Here is a 22,306-nt window from a genome sequence, read left to right as displayed (position 1 = left end):
ATGTTGTGCACCATCTCTATCAGAAAGTCTAGATAATGAATTTGGTTTTGGTGGACTGTTCCTGCTCACTAAGAAGTCTCCACAAAACCTTTTATCTTAGTTCAATGGGTTATAGTCAGGCAGCTCGTTGTGGAGTAGCCTCCCAACTGAGATACGGGATCGTCCCACACTCAATAGCTTCAAAGGTCAACTCAAAGAATGGTTGAGAAACAAACATCCGTGCAATCACCGCTAAATGCACTTTAGCACGGGGGTATCTCCTGTTGCACTTTATGTAGCTCTTGTATCTTCTCTTGCACTTTATATGTCGTTGCTGCTATATTGTATTACCATGTCATAAATACTTGCGTATGCTGCTCTTGCTCTTTTGCACCTTTTGCATATCATGTATTTTGTTTTTGCTATGTTTGTAAAATGTAAACTTCTTAAATGTTTTATGTGAGGGACTGCGAATGGAAATTAGCTCAAGGCTAAATCTGGCACTGTTACACTTGACACATTTTAATGTTTTAGGTGTTACTGTGTTATTACTGTGCATTGTCCCTGCCAAATAAACGATAAAAACAAATTAGTTGTCAGTCTTTTACCAATGCCACCATATAATACGCCTAGATGTGTTGAGGGCTGCATCGTTATCAAACCTGTGAAGTTTTTGGCCGTTTGGAGCATGTTCAATGGAGTTACGACAACATCGTGTTTTATGGCGAGGGATGCCATGGAAACGGCATATGATGACACCCCATAATTGACATAGAGCTGTTCAGGGCTGGACCATTAACTGTCATCTGAAGTCTGGTGCCGTTTTGGACCATTTTCCATTGAGTTACGACAACATCGTGTTTTATGGCGAGGGATGCGTTGCCATGGAAACAGCATATGATGACACCCCAATGGACATAAAGCTGTTGAGGGCCGGACCATTAGCCATCATCTGAAGTCTGGTGCCGTTCTGAGCATGTCAGTTGGAGTTATGACATCATCGTGTTCCATGGCGAGGGATCGCCTAGCATCGAGTGAACGCAAACTTTGGTGCTAAATCATGGCTATGCCGTGCGAAAGAAAAAAATGCCATGATATCGTTTTGGCGCCCGTGTCTGGAGACGCTACCCGATGAATTTGGAGTCGTTCGGATAAAGTTCCTAGGAGGAGATTGCAGGTTTTTGTTTTTACTAGATTTATGCTTAACCTCGCCTGAAAATTACAATTAAAAAAGTTAATGCAGGATTTGAAATGTTTTACGAGACACGAGGGCAGGACTTCAGAGGGAAAGGAGCCGTTTTGAGCTCTGCTACTTTTTTTACGGCATACGTCAAACGCGTCATATTACGTCACATGGGGGAGCAACATTCTCACACTCCGTCTCTGCCCAATCCGCGGCAGTAGTTTGTAGTTTGAGCGGTTGTGATTTAGTGAGCTGTTTACAGCATTCCACTATAGTTCTTTGAATCTTTATTCTTATTTCAACAAATACTTTGCCATTGAATAACTTCAGCATACTCTCAGCTACAGAAACCATTTAAATATCAAACTATTCAGCCTTTTCAGCAATCGATGGGAAACTTTCAACTTTTTCTAAATATTTCATACTTTTTGAAATATTCAACTTTTTAAAACCTTTGGAAACATGGAAGTCAATGTCCTCTTTTACCTACACCTTGTGCCAAATACTTCTCCTTCCACATACTTTGAGCTACAGACTTCATTCCAACTTTAACATGATCACAAGACCTTCAGCTATACAACTTGTTCTTTTTAACATTTCACTTTCAAGTTTTCAACAAAATCATTGCAATGCATTTGAGCTGTAACAATTTGATTCAAGTCATTTCACTTTTCTTCAGCACGACACTTACTTGGTTTGACTTGGAGACCATTCAACTAATAACATATTCAGCTTTTTCTGCTGCTAGCTTCCGTGCATCCACCTCCCTGCAGCACATACTCTCCACAGCTGATGCCTGATCAAACAAAACGTTTATCAGGAAATTACATCTCCCCCCCCCCTTCGCTGCTCTCTCTCTCCCCCATTTGTTCCTCTCTCTCTCCCCCCAGGGGTAGACATTAAGGGTAAAGTTCCACTGGTCATCCGGGCCAGTTGAATTGTATTGTCACTGGCCCCACCGTTGTAACCGAAGAGCATTCGTCCAAAAAAATCTACTAATAATGAAGACAATTAACACATTCGTTGCAATAGTAATTTATGCACAAACTACATTACTACTTGTACTACAACATTTGAATCATCGGTTTTTCCTAATTTTCCTCAATTGTTCATATTTGGTTTATTAAAAATAATTATATTGTTAAAAAATATCTGCTATTATCATTATTATGAGTATTATTATTTGTATAATGCGCTTTCTGCCTTCCTGTCATTAAGAGTTAGACATGTAATGGCTATGTAATAGATTAGATTTAGGGATGCTCCGATCGCCAATTTTGTGGCCGATCACCGATCGCCGGAATCAGTATCGGTCGATACCGATCGCCGATCCGATCGAGTGGGCGGGGCCTATGGGGACCTTCCATTTAAAGTGATGTTTAAACTCAGTTAATGGGGCTCATGCACTGGCGCTTCCACAAACAACAACCAACATAATTATTACATTCAAATGAAGTACATTATTCAAGTTTACATTCACTTTGGAGAATAACACGGGAGAGATGAGCGGAAGCGCTCTCTTTTCCTCTCTCCCCCTCTCTCCCCCTCTCTCTCTCTCTCTCTCTCCTGACAGCCTGTCAGTATCTCATGCAGCTCACTGATCCAGTAATGAGTGACCCGACAGTGAAGAATAAATATATGTATAACTAGTTTAGCTTGTTCCAGAGGTAGATAAAATAGCTAAGTGTGTTAGGTCTAACTCTTAGTCGTGTGTGTGTTGCTCCGCTCACCGGTCCGTCACAGCGGGCGGAGCTGCAGGATTTCTGCTTCACACACGTTGCATACCGCTATTTTACTGTCTTTTTCGGACACCTTAAAATACTGCCAGACCGGTGAAGCCATTTTGGCGAGCTTGTTTTGCCACGCACAGAGAAAAGTGTCATGTATTTTACGTCATGCGATCGGCTCTTGCGATCTGCATTTTTAGAGAGCACCGATCGATCGGCAGAGAGTGAGTATCGGCCGATATCGATCGGCGGCCGATCTTTCAGAGCATCCCTAATTAGATTAGAACCTTCATTATCCTAAACTGCTGGGACATTTCCCTATAGCGAATATACCTTTATATGTTCTACTCTTCACTTACTTGTCAGCATAGGTCGGCATTGATGTACAGACCCACAAAAGACCTTGTTTATATTGGCATCATATTGAAGCCAACTCCATCGATCAAGCCAGTGTGGCTGAAACTTTCTCTCCCTCTTCTTCTCATACTCCCTGTCATTCTCCTTTATCTCCTCCAGTGACATTCTTTTATTTAAAGATTGTTTTTTTTGCCTGGCGCTTGGCCGGTTACCGCTGGTATTAAAAACATTGTGGCGAATGGTTAGGTGGTGAGAAAGTCTGTAGTGAACGAGCGCGCTCCCGCTCCACAGCAAACAGCTGTTTGCTTTTCACCCAACAACGACAACGGCCTCACGAAACACTATGTTGTAGCATTAATAAACGAAACACTATGTTGTAGCATTAATAAACGAAACACTATGTTGTAGCATTAATAAACAAAACACTTTAACAAAATTGCTAGTCAAAATACCTATACCACCAACACAGTCTCACTCCCTGATTGTCCAATAGCGACGCTTGGTCAGGGTCCTTTGGCGTGCAGTTGTGACGTGCCGAGTCTCCTTCAGCTTCAAGTGATTGCAATGTATTCCCATCGACGGCGGTATTTGACGCTCAGGGAAGCACCGCATCGGTCCATGTCGGCGGCAGTTAAAGGCAATGTGAGCGTCCATTCCCATTGGATAACGGAGGATTTTACACCCGGAAGTAAGTATTCTCCTTACTGTCGATTGATTTTACAGTGATATCTGCACGACTCATCAACTCAAAAACACCAGATTATCCTTGTTGATTATACAACATTGATTGGGTTAAATTCTGTACAATGCTTTTGTATGCAATAAAACAGAAATGCTGTATTAAATGGTTCGGCTGCATTAAATATTACACATCTGTCGTAGTTCTTTATTTATCTACAGAGATCGGGCCTCAGAATAGACCGGAAACTATTATTTTACCGTTCTGTTTTAATTTCACAATAAAGTTAGTAGTAATCATTTGTTTTGATATTATTGTTTTTTATTAACTAGACGACTGGGTCATGTTAAGACCATCTTTTCTGTGTTGCTGTGGGTTTTTCCATCGCTTTTGTTTTACAAATATCAAAACAATAAGAAAATATATTCGTCGTAAACTAAACCGGAAACAGCAGTATATTTTATTTTGTTAACACTGTAAACTTGACAGTTTTTTAACCCAAACCACCTACTGGTTAAAGCACGTTATTACACGTTTAGAGTAATTGCAATGCAGGTAGATTGTGTTGCTTTTTAATGACTGTTTAAAATGTCTTTTTCTTAATGTCTTTCATTTTTGTAAAGCACTTTGAATTGCCTTGTGTTGAAAGGTGCTGTATAAATAAACTTGCCTTGCCTTGCCTAAGGTCTGTTCTATAGGGGGAAAGTAGAAGGTCAATGATAGAAATATAGAATAGAAAATATCAAGAAGATACTGTAAGTGATATCTACAATAAAACAGTTTAGTGCAGGACATCCAAAGATATTAATAGGAGGATGTGTAAAACAGACAAACTAATTAGGCTTTATTAAAACATTAAATAATACTTTAGGTTAAGGCCTTCTTTTAAATACATGTAAGCAAAAAGCTTTGGGGGTATGTACAGATAAATATTAAGTCTGACAAAGTACTTAAAGTCTAATATATTGCATGGTTTGTTTTGGGACTTGACAATCAACTTTCCTGCAATGTTAACTATGTTGAAGCACTTATTTGAACCGATATTATACATATGTATTGTACTCTTATAAGATGTATGTAGATAGAATACGAAATGTGCAGAATATGACAGTTTAATGGTGGAGGTACACACATATTTATAGATGTCTCGTAATGCACTGTTGAGGAACCTGTGACCCAAGTTTTTCATTCATTGCGTAACCACACTGTAGTTGTGTAAATGATATGTCAATAAACCTTAGAAAATCTTGAAATCTTGAAAGGGATGTGCAAAATAGCCATAATATAATGTCTTTAATGAACGATTAGAGAATAACGAGTAATGAATATACTTTATAGAGATCTGCAGATACATGTTTTGTCTTCTCAAGCACCAACTATCAAATATCTCGCCTGCTTGTTGGCACTTGACAATCACCTTCACTGAATTGTACTCAGGTGTAACTAAAGTCTGATTTAAGGGTTGTTTATATTTCACAGCATTAATCAGCTGAGAACCATGAACCTTCTCAGCAGGAAACCGATGGACTGTCCACTCCAAGTAGGGAATGAGTCCTTACCCCAAGTGAAGGAGTTCAAGTATCTCGGGGTCTTGTTCTCGAGTGAGGGAACAATGGAGCGTGAGATGGGCCGGAGAATCGGAGCAGCGGGAGCGGTACTGAAGTCGCTTTACCGCACCGTTGTGACGAAAAGGCAGCTGAGCCAGAAGGCAAAGCTCTCTGTCTACCGGGCCATTTTCGTTCCTACCCTCACCTATGGTCATGAAGGATGGGTCCTGACCTGGGAGCGCCTTGGGATCCCCCAGTCAGAGCTGGTTGATGTGGCCAGGGAAAGGAATGCAATACGACTATTAAACACCTGAACTTTGAAACAACATCCATAACATTCATCTGGCTGCTACATAGACATTATTTATCTAATATATCATATTCCAATCACTTGTAGACTCTTATTGCACTATTTCCTATTTTCCTATTTTTCTTTTTGTATTTACTTGCACCATTTTTTCTGTGTATCTGTTTTATTGTGTTGCCTGTGACCCAAGGGAGGGGGGGGGGGGGGGTAGGACACGTTCGAGTCCTGTTTTGGATAGTGTGCCGTCGATGGGTTTCATTCCATTTCAAAGTGCTTTTTGACGCTCGGCGTAGACTTTGCGCACTGCCACTCAAACATCCAATCACAGAGCTTGAGGAATAATCACAGGGTTTGTCAAGCAAAGCACATGGTGGAGTCCCAAATGATAGCTGAGGATTATGGGTAGTGCAGTGTCTTCTGACATCCAAAACTCCGCAAAAGTATTTGTTTCTCCGAATCGAAGGGGGAAAATACAAAAGCATTGTACACAATTTAAACCAATCAATTTTGTGTAATCAACAAGGATAATCTGTATGAACTTGTACTTGTATGTACTTTTGATCAAAGTAAGTATTATTCAAATTAAAATAAAGGGCGGTGCCGGCCGACAACGGCCCGCTGACGACCGGCCGTTCTGTGCTTCTCCAGAACACACAGATGGCCAGTCCGCCCCTGCCAGGACCGGTCCATGAAAGACCGCGCTTCAAATAAACGTGGTCATCCGTTTTCTGCCAGACGCTGTCTCGTCTCTCACTTTAGGTAACTTCACTAAAAATCGATCCATGTTGCCGCTCGCATAAAGTTAGCTGAAGTTAACAAGCTAGATTTCACTGTTTCTTGTTATTTTTTTCTCACGCTGCGCCTCCCTTGAAGCTCTCTGGCGCCCCCCCCGGGAGGCACGCCTCACACTTTGAAAACCGCTGCTCTATACCTTTCTTAATTGCCTCCAACCAAACAAGTAAAGAACACCATGACCTGTACGGACAATATAAAGGTTTCAACAAAGTACCACGACTGTGGCTTTGTTCTTCTACTGCAGTCCACCTTTGTGCTGTACCATTGTTTTACTGTAAATGAAGGAAACATTTGAGTACATTACAGTCCCGGTTGCTCTTCAACACGTGCTGGAGAACACACGGAACCAAGTATCCACACAGAGCATTCTGAAAGCTTGGTTTGGTTACGTTTGGAAGGTCACTTTAGTTAGGTAAACCAAACAATAACTTTTCAATTAGCTAATACAGTCATATTTGAATATACATCGGAACTAAGTTGATTGTCATAATGCTGTATTTGTAATAAACAATCCCCCTTCTATTACCCCTTTCTGGAATAGCATAGTAAACAATTAACTACATTGTCCAGCATAGGCAGCAAAATTATATTTGGTCATCTAGGACAAAATAAACACAAAAACATGTACAAACACAAACACACAGAAAACACACACTCAACGTTACAGTGAAACAATGGCAAACGAGGCTCCTTTTCATGTTTACTTTATTTATTTCTAACCCTGATCCTAACCCATGAACAATTATTCCAAAGTTGAGGTGTGTATTTGTACTATCATTCAGTACATACACCCTAATGTAAAGCACCAAGCATGCAGGGCTCCATGTCAGAGTTCCAGTTCAGACAGGGCAGTGGTAGTCGGCACATTCTGCCCCCCCTGTCCTGTCTGCTATCTCGGGCCTGAAAGTTATTAGACTTTCATTAACTTTCTGTCAGCATCCAATCTAGTTTAATATCCCGTCAGAAAGGTGTGTGTCCCACTCTGCTGTATTCTGTGTTCCCTACCTGATGCAAACAGTGGTCCACTCCTGCCCAATGATAACAACAGATTCCAGCCACACCATCTCCTCTGTTATTGATGTTCTCATACACACTGTGGACTGTGGCTCGGTGCCACACACTCTGCCTTCCACACGCCTCTGTGGTGACAGTGTGGGACACCACACCTATTGTTTGATGCTCTCTGGCCTCTCTCTCCCAGAGCGTTCTGGAAAACCACAGCCAGGCCCCACACACACACACACACACACACACACACACACACACACACACACACACACACACACACACACACACACACACACACACACACACACACACACACACACACACACACACACACACACACACACACACACACACACACACACACACACACACACACACACACACACACACACACACACACACACACACACACACTCAAACACGCACACTTAAAAATAGGAAGAGTACTGCAGCATGTTGCCCAAATCATATGCTGATAAAAAAGATCACACTAGGAGGTGCATATAAAGTAGATAACGATAAATGAAATAAAGCTATGGGTGTAGACTAGGACATCCCTACTGACTACAGTATATGGTATTACTATTATAATTGTCCTAGTCCATGTCAAACATGCAAACAGAATGGTGTTTTCCATCTGTGTGGAACAACTCCATGATGAAACCGGCCCCTGATCTGTCAGTCTACATTATAGAGGTAGCTGGATCCGCACACTGTATTAACTGCATTGAGGTCAATATTATAGACTTAATCTTTCAGAGTTTAACGGAATGTCGATGAATGAAAATAACGGGTTAGGAAAAGCATGGTACGTATTGATTATATTTATGGTATATCGTCTTTGGTGAGAACATGATTAGTAAAGACACGTTTGCTTTGCTTATTTGGTTGATTTACATTTTAGTGTTGATGATTGAATCAATAGAGATCTGTTGGAGTTAATGTGTGCTGGTATTTAGTAAATATAACAGTGTCGTAAAAGCCTTGCCAATAAATAGGTACATTTCCAGATAATGACAAAACACATTCATAGTTCATAGTATAGTTTGCATTTTAGAATGCAATGTAGCAGAGCAAATATATGTTGTAGTTTTGATCAGTGCTTTAAGAATGGGGATATAGAAATACTACCGTACAGAAACTGTCTTGAAGTTTTCTTATGCTTGTATGTGTACATGTATCCATATCCAAAGAGTTTTTTTAAAGACACCAACATCACTGGATCTGTTGCTAGATTGCTCAAATGTTATCAGTAAAAACACAACTGATGTGGCATGATAGACACTTCAAAAATGATATTTATAATCACATTTCTGAGGGTTAACTTAACTGAAAATATAACTTATCTTATGAATAATACCTACAAATAAAAAAGTGAAATAATATAGAGTGGTATTTAAAACAACAGATAAACAAATGCAGCTTTTAAAAAATATATGTACCGCAATTTGTTTGCATATCTGCCATTACACACTAATTCGAGTACAATATATTTCTCTGTCATTAGCGATGGTATCTGAGAAGATACCAGCTGTTCGATGACATCGGTCAGCTTTAACATTTATGCTACAACAACATGTTTTCAATCCCAACGTACTCAGAGTTCCATGGCAACAGAAGCCTGTCCGGTTCAAATGAAAAACAACACCAGCATTGGTTAATGTTGTTGGTAACGCAGTGTGGTGCATTATGGGTGAAGGGTCTACCAGCTATAATGATTACACAGTCTGTTTAAAGTTTAACTGCTCCTGCCTAAATCTATCACAGGTCTATGAGATGTATACTTTAGGCTGATTATTTGGACAGAGGCAGTCAAAAGATCACGTATCTCATAATTCAGTGTACAATATTCCATCAATAAGGACCTCAGCTCATAAATAATGCTGCAGTTCAATATATCTAACAACTGCAGTAATAAAAGTGCTGAACATCACTGTAACTATTTAACTCATATGTATTCTTAGAACCCATACTCAGCCATTCTGGGCACAGTTGCTCTAATTGCTCAGACGGGATAAATGATATTGGATGTATGAGAATTAGCTTTGAAGTCTCAAGTTATTCACATCACTCATCGAGCAAACAACAATGTGCTGTTTGGTATATTACTTTAGTCAATGATGGTGTTTATAGTCTAGCAGTGATAATAATACTTTGCTTTCCATGCTTTTTAATATAATTCTGGCTCATTTTAACCAAAAGATATCACCCTACATCAGTCTTATGTTTTACAAGTATTAAAGGTCTCCTATCATGCTATTTGTAGGCATATATTATGGGTCTCAGATATATAAAAGACATGATACTGTAACAGATCATGCATTTCAGACATCCCTCACATCCCTCTGTTTTAGCCCTTTTACTAAAGTGCTGATTCGGGGTGGAAGAGGAGGTGGAGCTAATGCCTGCTCAGAATTACACTTACATTCAGCCAAATGCCTCCGAGACTAAATGCCATCATGTTCCAAACAACATCAAGGATTATTTCTGAAACAGTATGGAGCTCAAATGCTTTTTCTCTTGCGGGTTTACCACAAGGTGAGTTCCTTTTTTAATTCCTGCTGTTTTACACATGTTCTCTGCAGCACTGCGTTAGCTCTGAGTGTTAGCATGCTTGCTAATGTATACAAAGACCATATTACGTCCAAAACAGTTGGGCATTGCTTCTGATAGCACCTTTCTGTGAGTCCGCATTTCTGATATTTCGTCATATCGGACGCTAATCTGGATGAGCTCCATTGAACCCCGTTTTTAGAGATTTGGGTACAGAGGAAAAGAGCGAGGGTTTTATTTTCTGACACTTTGTGAGTTCCCTGACACACCGGGGAGGGACACATATGTATGTATAACAGACGTTAATGCAAATGAATCACATTTCCATGTTTTTGACACATATTTATGTATAAAAGTCATCAGAAAGTGCATTTTGCATAATAGGTCCCCTTTAAAGTTTTAATTTAATTCTTCCTTGTCTCTGACATAAAAACATCACATTCATGTTCCGTCTGTCTGGTGGCAGTGGAAGAACATGCGACGCCTGCGACGGTGTCATTCTGTGTTACATTGAAAAAAAACAGTGATTCAGGTCCACTTGGGGGATTATCAACGGATTATTTGGGTCATCAACATTTAGGGGATTGCCCATAAACTCCAAAATACTTCTATGGCATTAAATCCATGTTAGTTGTGAAACAAAAGGATTTACTACATTCTTGGATTGTGCAAAAAGGGAGTCACCGGAGTTGAGGCAAATTGTTGTAGTGACCAAATGGTGGTACTACACTTTAGCCTCAGTGTCTTTTTTCAATTGATTCCAATGAGAAAAGAGCGCCTGCTGACGCCTCCAGAAAAAGCACTGCACTAGCTTCTTTTTCTGACCGCTTCGTCTATTTTGTGCAGCAGCTACGAGAGCTTTGTGCTCTCTAAATATTTTAACTTTTCAGAAAAGCAACAATGACCTGCCAGTGCCTTTTCTAGCCCTTACTTAAATAATTAGAGCCTAAAAAAGTTCTTCATTAATTTGACTAAGCTGAGAACGCCTGTAATGGCTGCTTAAGGAAAACGCAAATGCACATGCTCTATGGGCCCGGTGGATACGGAAGATCGCTAGAATATCCCTGGAAAATCCCAGGATTTTTGTTATCGAGAATAAGGCTTCATGCGGGATGGGATCATTAATGCTTCATTTAATATTTATAATTTCCTCCCTTTAATACACAACTATTTCATACAGCTCGTGTTCACCTCCCCCCCCCCTTCCACATTATGTACATAAGGTTTGGTTTCATAACTCCAGGCCCTTTCCTCCCTCATATTACTGTCTTTAGGAAAAGGAAACCCAGCAGGGAGTAGCATCCTGCGGGAGGGCAGGGTCAGGAACAGACTGGGGCGGTGCATGGATACACTGAGTCACAGGAATATCCCACAGTTTCCCTCTACATCTCTCACTTCCAGGAAAAGGATACTAGTATCTGAACATAAAATGATGAAGCTGAATCATAACGAAACTTTGACAACAATTTTAATAAGTGTATATACAGAGAATTGATAAGTGATTAATATTCCCAAACCCTTATGGGATAGTTTAGCATTTTGGGGAATGAACTTAGTTATTTTTCTTTCCAAGAGTGAGTTCAGAAGATTTGTTATCAATCTCATGTCTGTGTTCTATATGGGAAGCATGTTGATTCTACAGAATAAAGTGTGTTTACAGCTGTTGCAAAATGCTACTGCATATGTTAAGAAATAGCTTGAAGCTTGTTCAAGTTCCGGCTGCACAAACGGTGATAAACTGTTTCAAGTGGGAGTGGGGAGTTAGAAAGATGTTACTTTACGAGACTTATGTACCAAGTTATTAACACCTTGCATCTATAAACTTGGACATTTAAATAGAGAATGAAATCCTCTTTAATCGTCAGACACATGTAGGGTTGGGTATCGTTTGAATTTCCACGATTCCGATTCCGATTCTACTTTTCGATTCCGGTTCTTAACGGTTCTCGATTCCGATTCTTTGAGGGGCAGGGTAAAAAAATGATACATGCTTCTTCCACCAAAAAAATTACATTTATTCGAGAAACTTTTACACAGGTTAGTTTAAAGTAATATTCACATTAATCAGTCTGTTTATATTCACTGCTATGTAACTTTAACCTGAGAACCCCTGAAGCTACAACAGTCCAACTTTTAAAAACAGTTCTTGTTGAGAAAAACAAGCATATCTGCCTCTCAGGCATACCGGGAAGAAATGTTTGAACATTTTGAAGTAAAATGCTTCAATCTGGTGCACACGCAGAATTACTAGAGACTAGATCTAGGGGGTACAACTCCAAACACCCATATGAAAAAGATCGGTTTACATTTGAATAATTAAATAACAAATAGCCTACATGTAATGCATTTTATTTTTGTTGTTCATTCATATCTTATTTTACTATTTTATTTATGCATATTTTTTTATCTCTCCAGTTTAAAACGATATGTCTGGTTTACTGTCCTATAGTTTACATTGGAATGATTTCAAACCTGTTTTATCCCAATAATTATAAAGGAGTGCCTTGGAAATATGTGTTTACATAAATTGTGATCAAAACGTTTGAGACCCACTGAGATAACTGACTAAAGTGAACTATCTAAACACTGAGAGTCCTTTACCTCACTGAGCTGAAGTTATCAGCCTCTCAGTCTGACTGGAGAGGACTCTCCCTCCACATCATTGTAGAAACATCTTCTTCTTCTTCCGTTAGAGCAGCTAGCACCAGATGCTAATAACAACAGCGCCGGTTCCAGTGCACCCTCGTGAGCTGCGGTTGCCAGATAAGCCAACATCCCCCATTTTCATCACTTGCAGCGCCCATCGTACAGGGCAAATGAAAAGTGTAACCGGGATGAAAAGGGTGTTACATTTACTTAATTATGAATGTTGTTACATCAAGGCCGAAAATTAGGATGAGCACCAACGGTCAAAACATTTATTTTTTCTCCCAGAGCTGTCAGCGCAGCGCCTCCACAGATCTGGCGCCCTAGGCGAACATTTATAATGCCAGTGCGACGGGCCGGCCCTGGTCTCAAGTTACACTGTAGGAAGTGTAGGTACAACGCTACATTTCCCGCCCCGCTGCAGTCATGCAGTAGGCTACGGAGAGCGGCGAGAAACATTTCCTCAGGAATCGAAATTCACATTTCTAAATGATACCGTTGGAATCGAAATGTTGGAACCGGTTCCGAACCGGAACCGGTTCTCGGTACCCAACCCTAGACACATGTAGAAAACACCACTCGCGCAGTATTTAGCAGTTTGGGGGTCTGGTGTCTTACTGGTGTGAACTGGCACCTGTCAAAAGACCAGTTTACTCTCCATACCTGGTCCGGTCTGGGACTTGAACCAGCGACCCCCCGGTTCCCAAGTCTAGTTCCTACAGAACACGCAACAGCCGTCCTGCCTACTGTATTTATCTTCTATCTAAATTCTAAACAATAAGAAGTGAATAAAAGTTACATAAACAATTTATTGATGAACCCCAGCGTAAACAAAGCCTCAGGAATCCTGCTGTCAGAGTCACCATCAACATGCAGATAGATAACAACATATGTTCTGTATATCACATGTCTGGTCCCATTCCTTATAAAACCTATTCTCTGCCGAAATGAGTTATGTTCTAGTTCCGTGCTGGAGCTTATTTGATTCACAGTTTTTCCACCAACCAGAGAGGAGCTATGTCATGCCGTAACAGGTTACATCACTGCTTTTCTCAGCAACGCCAATGCGGTCTAGCAACTTTTTGCCACTTCATCTTGATGCTACTAATTCTGCTACGACTTTCTACTGTTGCGATAAACTGTTGTTGCTCCAGTGTTGGTTCTCCAGTGGTACCAGTTTTTGTGGCAAAATCCAACAATGCTAACTAACTACACAACCAAATGCCACTAACATGGTAATATAATGTAGCTGTCACACTGACTTAAACCCAACAACTCTAACAGTCGTGGTAGGAAAAGGATAGTGAAATTGAATGTGACTCCCAGGGACGCGGGAAGTCAGTCAGAGTTGGGGGTGCGGGTGCATTAGCGGGGGGGGGGGGGGGGGCTGTAGGTGCGCCGCATTTGCGCTTCAGATGAGGCTCCCTCCGCAAAACGAGGCTCCATCCACGAGGTGAGGCCCCCCACAGTCTGCGTGATCTGCGTGTAGGGAGGGGCGGCCCTGTATAATAACGTCATATTAAATGCAGTAATTTGGCCTTTAGCAACAGCTTGTGAGAGCAGCACTTTCATCGGTGTTCGTTTGAATGCTGCCAGTTTGTTGACGGCCTGTGTGTTGATGGGACTTATTATGCTCCCTAAATGCTTTTAATTAAACTATTCACATCTTAAACTGCACTGTAACTTTTATCCATGTATTTTTTATTTGAATGTTTATTTTATTATCTTTTAATGACTGATTTTAAATGCCATTTTCTTAATGTCTTTCATTTTTGTAAAGCACTTTGAATTGCCTTGTGTTGAAAGGTGCTATATAAATAAACTTTCCTTGCCTTGCCTAAATGTTTCCCCTGCCTTTCGCCAGTTGTTAAACCCTGCTTTCACAAAACTCCCATCCCTGATCTTGTCTGCACTGACGAGCTTCTTTTCTATAGCAGAGCAACAGAAGAAGCACACCGCATGATCACTTTCTCTTATATAGTGAAGCTTTTTATAGACTGCTTACACTAAAATGCTAACTCAAAAATAGTAACTCAAAATAAAACATTTGTTATTGATTTGTTTAGTGAACTTGTTGGCGTTGCAGTTACAACTCTCCGCCAACAGGTGGGGTGCTGCAGCCCCCTCAGCACCCCCCCTTCCCACACCCATGGTGACTCCTCACTGTAAACACAAGCTCTATTTGCTCCTGTTAAACTGAAATGGAGGGAGTAGGGCTATTTATTCCAATGTTTTGAAACCACTCTATGTGTGTCAAGGGTATGACACTATGCAGAGAAGTAAAGCTACAAAATCCATACTCAAGAAAAGGAAACAACCAATGCAAAAAGCTGATGTGGATATCAAATATTCACACAGTAGCTGCCAACATGTCTTGCTGAGTTATAACATATTCTACTTAATGCCAAATATACAATATAAGGGAGTATTTTCCCAAAGTGTGTATTCTTACATAACGATGATAAGGAAGAACCACGGAAAATAATTTTTATTTTGGCAGTTCCTTAAAATGGAACATGCTGATGATTTTACATGCTCTGCAATATGAATTATCAATTTTTCAATGCTCTTTTCTATTGTTTTTTATTTATGCATATTGCATACATATTCCACCTGCCAGGAAACTAATACTGTAGTTTATATTAATTTTAGCACAGAGTAAACAAAACAAACAACAACACATGATGAGAGCATTGTCTTTTGTCATGAATATTAGTAATGCAAGTTGCAAAAGTTTTATAATCCCAACATTTAAATCAATAATATCCAGATGGATCCACACTTAATCCAACTACATTGTTTCCCTTAAGATCCTCTCATTGTGGAATCCAACAATCAAGCAAAACGATCACTTAAATGGTCGCTAAAAATAATGGCAACCATGTGATTATGTAATAATTGTGACAGAACTATATTCTCATGATGAGGAATTGTCAACAATAACCATATTCCCCCAGATCCTGATCTCTGGATTGTACTAACTGCAAATGCATTTTACGAAATAAAACGTTACAATTACAAATTCATATTTCATAAACATTTAGACGTAGCTTAAAACGGTCACATAACATCTGATGTCGAGATTAATAAAGCAAAAGTTTGGCAGTTAAGTTTATTGTGTCACTGACCACTTCAACTTTATTCTAGAATCTATGTTTAGTGTGTAATGCTGCGCTGACTTCCTGTTTACATTGACATACAGATGTTTCCTGGAAAACCATTTAAGCTGATTCAGTAAATAACTAGTTTCAAATGAGCTGCTGGTTACTAAGAAAGTATGAAGGACATCACCAGAGATGGTGTTACTAAAAAAAAGTAATATATTACATGAACATTTTTTAATATATTACACTACTTCGTTACATAAAGTAACTCGTTAATTTACTCGTTACTTTACTCGTTACTTTACTCGCAGTGCAGCCCGCCCCTCCCTACAGGCAGATCACGCAGACTGCTAAAGTTTCAAATGTTCTCTTTAGTTCAGTTTCCATTGTCGCATAAGACTGATCCAGATCCTGAATGTTTTCCTATCTGACCGTGGCTGTTCTCTGTCTCCTGCTCTCTGTATGTTGCGCAGTATATCTCTGAATGATGGTGGTTCCACTGTGCAAATGGGCAACATTTCCTCTACTATGAAGGATGCTACAAGCCTGTCCATCTCTGCTACCGGTCCTCCAAATTCTAATGTGTGTTGCTTCGGGGTCGGCGGCGCACTCACAACATCCTCACTCTGGGTTCGGGGGTCCTTAGCTATTACCCGTCACCTTAGCATGTGTTCTTTGCAGGTGTTTGTTGAGGTTTGACGTGGTGTTTACAGCAGTGGATAACAGCTTCTGGCCTGGACACAGTTTGCACCTCACCGTCACATTCCTGTCTATTCTTCGGACGAACTCAAAATAATGGGCACACCTCCACCCCTCGAAAATTATTGCTGACTCAGCCATGTTTATGCAGCACTGCACGCGCAGCACTGCACGTGCAGATTACGTACATATAAACCTGCGGCGGAAACCCCTCTTGTATGTCAGTGTGATTATGACTGATTTTATAAAAGTAACGATTTGTAACGTTACTTAAAATGCTGTTACAAGGAACCCGCAGCTGCATGAGTGAATGTAACAGTCTAAACATGGCTGGATTTGAAGTCGGAGAGGTTAAAGATGTCAGCAGCAAGGAGCCTTAGAGCTATCAAATCGATTTTATAAAAGTAACGTGTTACATTACTCCGTTACCGACAAAAGTAATATTATTACAGTAACGCGTTACTTGGTAACGATGATGATCAACTCTGTAACGCGTTACACCCAACTCTGGACATCACACACCAACTTAGTGATACATTCACAGCCCAGACCTTAAGAGCCAGGCTATGACAGAGACCGCCTTTATTACTAATTTCCTCTTTCTCCATTCTTTATAAAGAATCCTGCTGAGTTTAGCTGATTTTGTCAATAAACTCAACACTTCCTCCATTTGTACTTGCTGTCATGGTTACTTCATCATAATATTAATTTCTACAGCATGAATCCCATTGGGAGAACATTGTTTTGCATGGCATTAACCATGGCCGTTGTCTTCTTTCTTGACCATTGTCATTCATACAGTCACAGTGTTAATAATTGAACAGAAAACGGGATAACTCTTGGGGAGAACGGGGAGGGGTCACAAAATGTGTCGTACATTTTATTTGTAGCATTAAAATGTGTCATTGATGAGACAAGGGAGGCATTATGTAACAAAAGCTGTATAGACACTTATATATAACATTGTTGTCTTCTTTTGAGTGTGACTAAAGTGAACTTTATAATTAAAAGCAACAAAAAAAACTATATTAATTTATTGCAAAAAAAATTAAGACAAGTTACATCAATGTAATTGTTTCCTTTGTCAATACTGGCTGTTAAGTTATTGTAATGCAAGTATGGATAGATTTTCAAAACAAACATTTAGCGTCAGCAGTCTGCATAAGACAGATCTAATGTGGATTTCTCAATGATTGTTTTACAAAGAATGTAATTTTCGAAAAAAACAAACTAAAGCCTCATATTAGCTCCAGCTGAACTTTATTGTATATGGATATTAATTGTTTATTGCACCAACACCAAACCTCTTGATCCCTTCACAGTCAGTGTGGACAACAGGAACAACAACTAAGAACTGTATGTCATGTCAGAAGTTATAAGACTCATCAAAAGATATAATCATAGCCTCAGTTCAATACATATGAACAGACTATTCCACAAACTTCTCAACAATGGATATAGATATGGAAACTCAGCCTGACTAAACCCTTATGTGTTGTGGCATATTCACATTGGCATAGTGATTTAAGGAGGAGTGACAAAAAGTATAATAAAGTATATCAAAAAAAAGTATTTGTTTATTTGTAGAATTAACTCTTGTGTTGACACCACTGACCAATTCAATCAAGTCAAGAAAAGTTCTAGAAAAATACATTTGAGGCTGAGAGTCATGTTCAGGAAGGGACCTCCATTGAATCACATGACTTTGACAAACATATTAGGTTCAAAATAAGTTCATCCATCAACTCGTAATAAGTGACAAACCTGTTAACCAGCGACAAACAGAGTTAATGATTAGAGTTAAGCTGGTCTGACTGAGCTGCACCGCTTCATACCTCCATATCCACTGTACATGGTGCCGTGGTGGTGGTCGTCAAGTGTTTCTAGCGAGGGGTCCACCCAGTTCCAGAAACAACCTCCCAGTCCTTACTCCAAGTGGACTCCTAGTTGGTAAACTTTCCTTTTGCTTTTAGCCACTCACTATTCTGGGCATTCGGTTCACTTTTCTTTCTTTCCCGATTTATTTCCCTTTTTCCCTTTCCCCATATCCAGTGTCACAGTTGGTAATCCTTCGTCCACTCACCTACTGATCCTCTCTCTCTCTGACACAATGATAAGAGGAGGGGGAGGAGGAGGAGGAAAAGGAAAAAGCAAGGCGGTCCTCCCTCCATTTCTTCCCCACTGACATCACCGGTTTTTCCTGCCCCTCCTCCCTGCTGGACATATTGTTTCGGACCACACACACAACATCCTCCCGCCACCCTACAACATCCATCTGTACTAACATTGAGCGGCATTACTGCATGTGCACTGCACTGAACTCATTTGTGCTGCTTTAAATAGTTTGGAGGAATTAATGACACATTATTTATGAGGAAGAACCTCGGGGGAATGGAAAACTTAGTGTGCTAATTTTGTGCTGACACAGATAAAGTAAAGTGATGACTAATTAAGAGGGTGTTGTTCTGGGTAATAGTGAACAAAATAAGGTTTTACAGTGGTGAATCTGGCAAGCCAGCTCACACTGTCTGCTCCAACAGCGAGCCCCGCAATGTCCCGCCAACACGGCACCCAGACCCCATGCAGCATTCTCATCTGTTTGTCATTGCTGGTGTCATTTTCTGGTTGCTAACGCCATTGTAACACATAATCACTGATGTTCCGCTGTAACGGTGGTGGACTCATCAGAACAGAGTGGGCGAGCTGACCAATCAGAGAACACTGGGCTCATAGGGAGCGGGGGGCAGGAGCTCCAACATGCCGTTTAGGACAGAGAGTGAATACACAGACTATACAGAGATGCTGTAAGAAACCAATGTGAGTTTGGAACATTGAACAATATAAATCTATTCTAGTAGACCTCAACAATGGAATTATGATCAGTAGAAATGGCCATGTCATGGGACCTTTAAGAGATGGGATACCACAATAGAGAGGTGAAGTCCCTCCCTTTACGGTGGACCTCAAGGGACCTTATTTCGGAAAAGTTATGTATTGAAGTCAATGGCGAGAGAAAAGTTATCTTTCGATCCCTTTTGAATTGTGCCATCAATTACACATATGATGTTTGTCAATCTTAAAAAATCATTTCCTTGTCAAAAAAGTCACAGTTTGTCGTAAAACTGTTGAAATATAAGACTATGACAAATCCCAGAGTCGCGTAAGTGATGTCATAATTGTTTTCCTCTACTAAATATAAGAGATAGCTAAGATAAGATAACTTTACCAAGATGCCTGTGTGCTTAGTACCAGGTTGTAATCATACCAGCAATGGGTATTGCTCGTTCTTTCGTTTCCCGTCTGATGAAAGGACCAGGAGTGGCTGGATCAAGTTAGCTAACTAGCTAGTAGCAAGCACGTTAGTTAGCATTACAGCCTTAGCCTTGTCGTTTTTATTAGCCTTAACATGAAGTAACATTAACTAACTCAAAATGTTAAACAGTAAGAGTAGTAGTCATATTTCGTGAACCCTTTGAAAAGTACTATCACACCGGTGTGATCATTCTATAATACACCATTTAAGCCCGGATGCCCCCGGGGGAGACATGCTAACGCTAACGCTACATTAGCATCGGCGATCTTTTCTACTTTATGCTATCTGCACAAATGATTAACATTGAACATTAAAAAGATCAGGCAGTTCAGGGAGAATTGAAGAAGGCGGGCAGGCAGCTTTGCATGACATTCTTCTGGACGTGTTTTATTGTGGTGATAGTGAGGGTAGTCAATCCCTTTTTTGGCAAGACCGTAGTGACGGCCATCTTGGTGACGTGTGTTGTTGTGCGAGACCAGAGATGTTTTTTTTTAACTTGCAAAATTATCTTTTAAATTGACAAACATCATATGTGTAATTCGTGGCACAATTCAAACGGGATCGAAAGATAACTTTTCTCTCGCCATTGACTTCAATACATAATTTTTCCGAAATAAGGTCCCATGGAGGTCCACCGGAAAGGGAGGGACTTCGCCTCTCTATGGGGTCTTATCCAAGCCCACAGGAAGTGAGCCGTAGAAGCACATTTTCGTGGCGAAATGGTGGTACTACATCTTCCTTGTCAGTCCGTGACATAATTTTGCCCAAAAATACTTTCTCCCATTGCCTTACATCCGTATAGAGACGTCTGTTAATCAGTAGATTTGACTTTTTTATAGCTAAATTGAATACCTAGTACGAACACTTGAATAGCCCTTATTTAAATCATTAGGGCATAAAAGTTGTAAAATGCACTTAAAGCTTGTTATTTACCCTCTCTAATCATTTGACTGAGCCGAATACGGCCATGCCACTGCTGTGTCATAGAGGATGGGAGGTAGCGCTTAAGGAAAACCCATCCGCAAATATATTTACTACGAGTTACATTAGATAATGTCCATCAATAAGAGATTGTTTCATTTACTTTATATTTTGACAAGACAGAAAGGAAGCCAGCTGCAGTGGCGCTGCCATGCAGTCTGTGTGGCCGCTCTAACCTGTTAACATGTGGGTCAAAATAATAAAGCAAGAGGTCCGAGACCCAGTTTGGCCCCTTCATTATACTTCTGTCTGAAGTCCCTGATGAGGACTTCAAGCCTCTGTTTGATACTATACATGAGAACAGATGTGCATTTGTATCTGCATAACTAAAAGTCCAATAGTTCACAATTCAGTGAGATGCCTTTCTACTAATCCACCTGTGAAGTTAAATAAATGACATTTAATAAAAACATTACATGGGACCTTGGAGTTCTTGAAGCATTTTAGACTGTGAGTGAGCAATGCTGGCCAAGCATATTAAGGCCACAACCACCGGCTACTTTATATTTAACTTGTCTCCACATTCTACCCATTCCTGTCATTTTTCTAGACCAGGTATGCTCCGTTCCTCTTCCTCCGACATTGATTTTGTCATTCTTTTACTTTTCTTTACAATTGTGAATCTCAAAGCTCTGCTGCATTTTTTTCAGTTTTTTGGATGCTTCAGAATGTATAGGGCCGTATGGAGTATTCTTGTTAACAAAAAAGTAGTTTTTACATGAATCACTACAACCACTGTGTGCGTCCTAGAGGTCTTAAGAAAAAGCACTTTCTTCCTCATTATTAAAAGTTCCCATGTTTTGGCCAATTCTACTGATCATAATTCCATTGTTGAGGTCTACTAGAATAGATTTACATTGTTCCAATGTTCCAAAATCACATTGATTTTCTCACAGCATCTCTGTATAGTATGTGTATTGACTCTCTGTCCTGCACGCCTTGTTGGAGCTCCTGCCCCCCCACCCCTCCCCCTCCCTATGAGCCCACTGTGCTCTGATTGGTCAGCTCGCCCACTCTGTTCTGATTAGTCAACCACCGTTACCGCGGAACATCAGTGTTTATGTTTTACAATGGCGTTTGTTAGCAACCAGAAAAGGACACCAGTAATGACAAACAGATGAGAATGCTGCGTGTTGGCAGGACGTTGCAGGACTCGCTGGTCCGCCCTGTGGGGCTCGAGGAGGGGACAGTGTGAGGTGGATTACTGGTGTCGTTTCCTGGTTGCTGTGTGGGGTCTGCGTGCATGGCACTTGGTCTATATCCAGCATCCAGGGAAACACAGCGGGAAATCCACCTCACACTGTCCACTCCGGGGGGCTCGCGGGGCGGACTCGTGAGCTCCATAATGTCCCGCTAACATGGCACTTAGTCTATATCCAGCATCCAGGGAAACACAGCGGGAAATCCACTTCACAACGTCAATAGGCC

At 40.5% G+C, this 22,306-nt stretch overlaps 1 protein-coding gene across 2 annotated transcripts in view; it reads right to left on the bottom strand.

Annotated features, from left to right (window-relative positions):
* The window catches only part of ripor1 (RHO family interacting cell polarization regulator 1), a 91,417-nt gene extending 72,730 nt beyond the window's left edge, over nt 1-18,687 (bottom strand). For both annotated transcript variants that reach the window (XM_034084900.2, XM_034084901.2), the window contains exon 1: nt 18,420-18,687. In XM_034084900.2, coding sequence (XP_033940791.1) covers nt 18,420-18,438 — 19 coding nt within the window. In that variant the 5' untranslated portion in view covers nt 18,439-18,687. The remainder of the gene's footprint in view (nt 1-18,419) is intronic.
* Nucleotides 18,688-22,306: the final 3,619 nt, after the last annotated feature.

Source organism: Pseudochaenichthys georgianus, chromosome 6, assembly GCF_902827115.2.
Source record: "Pseudochaenichthys georgianus chromosome 6, fPseGeo1.2, whole genome shotgun sequence".
Classification (NCBI taxonomy): Eukaryota; Metazoa; Chordata; class Actinopteri; order Perciformes; family Channichthyidae; genus Pseudochaenichthys; species Pseudochaenichthys georgianus.
This window is presented reverse-complemented; position numbering and strand designations above follow the sequence as displayed.